Source organism: Acyrthosiphon pisum, chromosome A1 (assembly GCF_005508785.2).
Source record: "Acyrthosiphon pisum isolate AL4f chromosome A1, pea_aphid_22Mar2018_4r6ur, whole genome shotgun sequence".
NCBI lineage: Eukaryota > Metazoa > Arthropoda > Insecta > Hemiptera > Aphididae > Acyrthosiphon > Acyrthosiphon pisum.
In genome coordinates, this window is record NC_042494.1 from 63,368,669 (window position 1) to 63,377,263 (window position 8,595).

General features: G+C 27.4%; 1 protein-coding gene across 1 annotated transcript in view; it reads left to right on the forward strand.

The window, feature by feature from the left end:
- Positions 1 to 2,805: 2,805 nt before the first annotated feature.
- Positions 2,806 to 8,595, forward strand: part of LOC100575001 (MORN repeat-containing protein 5-like) — a 15,958-nt gene continuing 10,168 nt past the window's right edge. Inside the window, exons 1-2 of the mRNA XM_003242243.4 lie at positions 2,806 to 3,181; positions 4,333 to 4,519. Coding sequence (XP_003242291.1) covers positions 3,019 to 3,181; positions 4,333 to 4,519 — 350 coding nt within the window. The 5' untranslated portion in view covers positions 2,806 to 3,018. The remainder of the gene's footprint in view (positions 3,182 to 4,332; positions 4,520 to 8,595) is intronic.

The following is an 8,595-nucleotide window of genomic DNA, read 5'->3' on the forward strand; positions in this document are numbered from 1 at the left end:
CATTATACAGTGACCCACTTGTAACCTTACTGTAAAGCAGAGCGACATCCACTTACCCACTTTTTTTTCATTTTTTTTATTTTGTGTTGTGAATTGTAATTCATCTACGTAGAATCAGAGAGTCATATCAACAATATCAACCAATTGATTATTAATAGAAATAAACCTCTAGTCGAGTGAAAATATATAGTTATAAATAATAATACGGGCATAATATTATTCAACATTGTAAAACTAAAAATAGTAGATAAGAAAATCCATTAAATTCCTACTATGTGATAGAATAAAATAGCTTAATCTAACCCAAAAAAATATTTACAGTATTATCCTATATTCCTATAGATTGCCTATAGGCTGATATTTATATATATTATTATATTATATCTTTGTAATTATTTTTTTAACTTTTCATAATACCTTCTATTTTCATGAAATAATTACAATTTAAACATGAATAAATAAATTATTTCAGACTATTTTTTTAATAAATCTTTAATAATCAGAAGTCAAAATTAACCGAAAATAACCGAAATTAACCGGTATTTTTCAAAACCGGTATAAACCGGTTCTAGAATCCTTATATTTTTTTAGAAAACCGAAACGAAACCGGAACCTTTAAACAAATTAATTTAATAACCGGAACCGGAACCGAAACACCCTATAGGTTCCAGTCCCTGATGACGATACAAACTTCTATATTTCAAACGAGAACCCCCTTTTTTATTGTAAATTGTTTAGTTGATATTTTTATGAAAATGTTGATGTAATTAAATCAAAATTCTAATAAGTGGTTTCTGAGTTATTAAAATCTTTATACTAAGGATAATAATCATTAAATATTATAGTTTTACTAACTATTTATATTGATGGATCAATCTATCAATAATCCAGTGTTCGGAACTAAAAAAATTAACTCGTTCACGTTCACATTCAGTCCTTAAAAAAGGAACTCGTTCACGTTCGTGTTTTTTTCAAACGAACGCGTTCACGTTCACGTTCTTTCAAGAAATGAACGCGTTCATTGGGTCGTTCATTAATTTTTTATACATTTTTTTTATGAATCATTTACCTGCTGTAAAGGCTCAGTCAAACAGAGGGTGACTTTTTGTCCGGCAATCAAAAAATGAATCCGGACTTTTTGTCCGCCATGGTTTATGGGTACGTGGACTGCGGTGGGCAAGCGGTCTTTGTATTATTTTACAGTGTCCGCCCGGGCAGCCCACTTTCTGTTTGACCGAGTCTTTAATATAAAAGCCTATAAACATATACAATTTAAGCCAAAAATAAAAATACTATATAGACTTATATACTTGTATAATATAATTAATTAATATATTTTATAAATATATTTATTAAAGGGTGAATAAATTGAACGTCTTAAAAATCGATCAAGTTCGTTAAAAATATAAACGTCGTTCACGTTCACGTTCTATTTTAATAAAACGAGTGACGTTCACGTATCGTTCACTAAAAATGAATGTGAACGCGTGAACGTGCGTTCATGAACGACGTTCTTTCCAAACACTGCAATAATCTAAGCCATCCTTTCTCAGATTGTGGGTCACATCGGTTAGAAATAATTAAACGCTTATGTACAAAAACAATCTTTTATTTACATTAAAAATAAAATTATTATAATAGTACTAATTGTATGGAATTTAATTTTTTTTGATAAATTTAGGTTGTACCCGGCCGCCAATTACATAGGTACATACAAAACACACTACTTCAACTATGCAAAAGTCACTAAGTCCAACTTAATAATATATATTTTGACTATATTATAAAGTAATATTTTCACGGTGTCATATTACTTACAACCATTCATTAATAACTACTTTTTTAAAAAGAAAATCAATAAAAACAAGCAAAAACAACATTTGGTTACATTTGGTATACATTTAAAGTTTGAAAAAATCGCCAACACTGATTCTCAAAAATCAGGGTGATTTGCATGATTAGAGACAAAATACTCTATAAACTATGAATAATAAAGTAAAAAGTATAAATGAATGTGATATTAAATATTGGTTTATACTCAAAAGTGTTTAATTATAAGAGCGGGGAGGGGGGTCTTGAGATGATTAAGTTAATTGTTCACCTATTTTCGGGATCGTAACGTTAAAAAGGTTGAGAAGCGATGATCCTAGGCCCCCAAATCTACTTAACCTTAGACAAATTAATTATTATCCTTAGTACACAAAGTTATATAACTCAAAAACTACTCATTCAATTTTTGATTTTATTTTCAACAATCTCAAATAAAATATCTGCCAAACAATTAAAAATACAAGGGGGTTCCTATTTGAAAAATAGAAATTTGTATAATGACAGGATCATCCTTAAGTGGTACAAAAAAAATCTCAAGTACTCAAAACTATGGTCGTAAGTGTATTTAAAAAATCCAAAAATTCCAAAAATCAGGATCTTAATTTACGTATATTATATAATTTTAGCATAAAAATAGGGGAGCATGCTTAAAAAATCACACTGTATATACTCCTAAGCCTAACTAAACTTTATAACTTAAATAATTAATTGAATATTCAATGCAAATTAACAATTAGACTTCTACAACAATATTTATATAAATAAACACTAATAACACTCATTAAATTTCATAATATCAATCTTAGTTTCTAAAGAAAAATACGAGGATAAACTTTTCAACTTTTTTATTATGAGTTAGCTAAGGACAAAAATAATAAAATACATTTTATCCTTCTTTTATACAATATTATATTTTATTTGGGTTCCCTAATACAACAAAAATATATGTTTCAAAATCATGTTTTGAAACTATCGATAAATAATAAATTGCTTAGTACTCTGTTTCAAGTACATACCTATACGGCTATAATACAACTCAATATATCTAGAAAATATGTTTATTTTAGTCATACAAATACAATTGAATCAAACACTATAGCTACAAAATATACGAGTAAACAATAATTAGCGAATCGTTTTTTTTCTCGATAATTAATTGGAAAAATAATTTATTTAATTTTAACTAAAATGAGCTGCAGTGAAAAGAAATCAAAAAAAAAGATAACAGTTAGGGTGAAACGTCAGTTACACCCAAGCTGCGAATGGATTCCAATCGGAACAGGAAACCATTATAAAGGAAAATGGAATCATAGGACGATGTCCGGTTACGGAGTTTACGTTATGCGAAATGGTAATCATTTAAAACATTTAGTGAGAATGAACCATTACTGTGTGCTTACTTAAATGCACATATGACGTACATACGTTAATACAATAACTTAATCTTTAGTTGTTTAGTTTATTCGTTACGAAAATAACATTATAATATTATGTAGTGTACCTATATTTTAGTTGTAAAATGTTATTATATTTTATTAGAATAATACAACAGAATTAGTAGTCACTCATAAGTTATTATATCTCAATTGCGTCTATTCGGCATGAAACGTTGCCTTCATTTATCATAAAAAAAAAATTCGAAAAAAGTTAATAATTTCCAAAATTCTTATCTTTCAACGCTGTTTATTATTATTTTCAACAAAATCCAAAATATTAATTAGTGCGATGATCAGATAAATTTGTATATAAAATCAAAATTAAGAGTAAATATTTCACGTCATAATCTATTGACATAATTATAATTTATAACAAAATAGTTATTATAGTATAAGGCACACTCACAAATAATAACTTATAACCCTAAAAAATGTTTTATTATATTTATTATTAATGCTATAGTTTGTTAAAAAAAAACATATCAAAATATGCGTATAATATTTTATTCGTGGGTATTTTAATTACGCTTTCTGTAACAATAGAATTGAATTATGATCAATTTTGGATTAACACTGCTCTCGTATCACGCAAAAAACAGTTACTATATTCTCATAATATGTTTAACAGTCAAAACCTAGGTACGACCATAAGAAAAAACATGTTTCAGTATAATTCGATGTATACTTAATATCATCATAATATAAAATACCTAAATAGTAATATTATAATTAAAACGATACTAATTTATAATCAATCAAATATTCAATGTATTAAAATGCAAAAACTATAAATTGGGAAGGGGTAACTGGCGGATGCAATGGTCTGAAACTCTCTGTCAATTTTTCAAAACTTGAAATGTAGATTGGTATTTTTCAAACAAACCATGCAAATATAATGATAATAAACTGATTTTTACACATTCAACGAATATGATGTGACACTAACTGAGTGATAAACACTTTGATTTGCTATCAGATTTAATAAACGTCTCTACTGATAGACTCGATTACGGCGCAATTTATTTTGAGTGTAGTTTGAAAGTAATATCGCCAAATCGATTTTTAGGAACTGTCTATGAGGGCAATTTTGACGACGGGTTGTTTCACGGAGATGGCACTATGTACTATCCATCAGGATCCCGGATTGAGGGAGTTTGGGAAAAAGGAAAATGCGTACAACAAAATTACATATTCAGCGACGGTCTCAGGTTTCAGCAAAATAATTGGCAGTACTGTAAGGCGCCCGATAGAAGGTATTCCTGTCAACAATATTTCCATTAAACTAAAATATTTTTACATTAAAAAAATTAATATATTCTTCAGTTTTTCCACAATGATGAATAGATAATAACTAAATATGATTTATATAATATGTTGGTAGGTACTTATGTAAATTATTTGCACTACTTTAATCGTTACTAAAATATATTTAAATAAAAATTAATAAATAATATATATATATCACATATGATTTAACATACAACCTTGTGTTTAATTACAAAGGAGAGTGCAAGCTTAAATTGAATTATATTGAAACCTAAGTGATCAGTTAAATCGATGAATGAATATTTAATACTCTGCACATATTATGTACATAAATAATTTTACGAAGAAATCCGATAGTAGGTGCTTGTTAAAATATTTTGAATTTGATAAGTATTTACGATTTGTAGTCGTTCATTAAAAAATCTTCTATAAGTAGTATGCTTCACTTATAAATAAAAATTAATATGTACACTGAATGTAAAATTAATTTATAAAAAAAAATGTTTAAACGTATTATTAGACTAACTATACACAATATTCCAACAATTGACGCAGACAATCGACGGTCGAGTACTGTACTGTAGTCTATAGTATATGCTACACGCATAGTCTATAATTCGTTCACAATAATAATGATTAAAATATAAAATGGAATTTTTAGCCACTATGCATATTACACATGTGTATTGCTTAAACAGAAAAAAAGCATTATTTATGAGATGACCATTGATTTCAGTCATAGTATTTACTCTGTAGTGTTATAATAATATTTTGTTGGATGAACAACAAATATTTGTTTGCATGATAATGCCTTTTTTTATACAGTACATACTATTGTATGGTAATGCGTATATATCACTATCCAATTTCATTCTGAAAAAAAACAACATTTTTTTGTAATTTTTATTGCATAATATAAACAAACCAATTATTTCTCCAATATTTTACAAATACTTAATAAATTGTTTTTGTTTTTTTTTGTATCTATTTTATGAATAATAATTTAATAATATAAATTATAAATAACTACTAATAAAAGTATAAATAAATACTAGGTTCCTAAAATTAATATTAATGTTAATATGAATGAACATTAATTTAAAAATATATATATGTATTTACAATATATCCTACCTTAATTTCGAATGTTGTTAATAAAAGTAAATAAATAATAAATTATATAAATAAATTATAATACACTTATGATAAAATATTTTCATGCCCTCGCACAGTTCATAGAATACAACAAATACTATATAATATTATACTCTTATCATACCAGATGACAGTTCAAGAATAAATACAGTATTTAAAAGTATTTTTGAGGTGATAAATATAAAAAAAAAATAATAAATAAATAACTGAATGGGAAAACTAATTAAAATGCACGATGTAAATTAAATCTTTATATTGTTTAAGCTAAAACCTATGAAAAAATTCCATGAACTTAATACGTGTAACAAAAATATTGTAGAAATGCGTAATATTAAAAAAAAATTAAATTAACCGGTCATTGTTCGAACATTACAGTTTCATTAATTGTGCAGAATATTTTATAGTTTTTAATTGAAACGAATTAATTGATCAGCGTCGTGTAAAAGTCATGGTTAATTAAATATATGAATTTATGTATAAATATATATTTTATATAGATATGTATATTGGATTGAGACTACCGAGACCGGGATAATTTGAGCATAAATCAATTAGAATAAATGAATTTAAAAAGTATGCTAAACACGATGGACTTATTCATAAATATAGAGCCTTACCATCATCTCGTCATAACTTGATTAATCCGACATTTTGCCAAAGTCCGATTTTAAACGTTATTAATTTAACACGAGAGAAACGACGTTATTATTAATTATATTGTTAAAAAAAAATCGCGCATTTAATCGTCACGTGGTTAGGGGTCACGTGGTAATATCGTGTAAACAATATAATAAGGTATAACACGCAATAATATAATAATAAATTAAATATCAATAATATTGTAATATCTGCCATTTGCAATGTTTTCCGACCGAGAAACAATACGTCATATTATGCCTATATTAGTATAATAATTATATGAGCAAAGTACATACACCCTTGGAAGTCCTATATAGTCCTAGGTTAGGAATGTAATTAATAGGTAGAGAGCCGACCAATATTGTTTCCCGTTCGACCATAAACCATAAGTCTATACGTCGGGTATATTATACACTATTTGGTGCTTTGCTATACCTAAATAAATGTACACTATACATAGCCAAAAGCCCAAAACCATCGTATACACTGCAGCTGAAGCCATCGCCGTCCAAAGTGTTGACGTGTTGTACGGTGTATATTATTATATAGGTAATTATATGCGATAGACAAGAGTACAATATTATAATATATGTAAACTCAAACAACTATATTAAATCATAACTTCGACGGTGTTACGGAGTTGACGTCAAATTCAAATATAAATTCTGTGACCGTCATCATGATTGGCGACGGCTGTTATAGCCAGTGGAAAATGTTGGCGGATCGTCTCCCGTGGAGCTTTACTTTTTAAATTTGATGACAAAAAAGATACTCAATACGGTCTCTTAATATATATATTATATATTTGTGTTATTGTTCGAAATCTATTAGCTTAACACTTAAACCAAAGTAATGAAATTTAAAGACTAATGAAAGTACATAATTAGAATCTTTTTATGTACCTATAATGTGACATTTTTTGATTTTTTTATATCTAACCTATTAATGTTACATTTTGTGACTTTTACTTTCAAAATAAAGTTAATCTTTTATGATAATAGGTAGGTAGCAAAAAGATGTTCTAAATCGTAAACAAGATAAATATACACACATAGAAAACTGTTGTAGATTCAACACCAGTTTGAGTAAATCTCATACACATTTGAATGTTAGATTCCGACTAAGGTTGGTTTGGTGTTGAGGCAACAACAGTAGGTTGTTAAGCGTGATTCTCAAATTATCCATCTACTTTGGTCCTGTTGACTTCCAAATTAGGTTATAATAACAACAACTATTTGTTAATATAATTACATACGAAGTTGAATTTACTATTATATATCATATATGTGTTATTAGCATAGACGCAAATAAGGGGGGCTTTAGGGGCTAAGCCCCCCCCCAAAAATGTCCATAGCCCTCCCAAACATTTCCTACATTTTGTTATAAGATTATTAAATATTATCGAAGTAAGGCCCTATTAGCCCTATTAGCCCCCCCCCAAATCTCAAACGCTATTTGCGCCTATGGTTATTAGGTACTAATTATTAATGATTATTGTCATAGCCCAGAGTTCTATAGTTTCTCCCATAGTCAAGGGTATTTATATTCTTGTTGCCTAGTGGCATTTTAACAGCTTACATTTATTTATCTTGTCATCTGATACACAATGTAATTTCATATGTCTATATCATTATTTTTATCCAGGTAGGTATTTCAATATGTAAAGTTACATAAATACAATTCATTCAAATAAATAAAACACAAATTATCTAGTTCATACTTTATTGTTTTGTAAAATAAAAATAAAAATATTTATTATTTACTATTTTAATGCTCTTAAGGCAATAGTACTGTATAGTGGGTACTAGGTACCTAGGTATATATATGTAGGTATTACAGACTACCTGTACAGTTTAAATAAAATACTAATAACATTATGATATAGGGAGGTTAAAATTCTATAATTTACATCATAAACATAATTATAGGTAAGTACATATTTATAAAAATAGGTATAACACTACCTATTCAACCAGCGGCGTAGATACGATTTTTTTCTGGGGGAGGGGGGGGGGGTTTAAAAATATATTTATGATACAAATTACAAGTTATTAGTTAAGCTAAACGTCATTTTTATTTTGTTTCAAATTAGTATTAGTTATAAATAGTTGCAATAGTTTTATATTAGACTGTTATAATAATTCACAAAATAAAATCAGGTAAGTTACCCTGGCCCCGCCACTTTCGATTTTATAATTGGTTATTATTTCAGTAATAGTTATCGAGGCCTACCTATGATAAAATTGTTATCGACGATAATTTTGTCGAC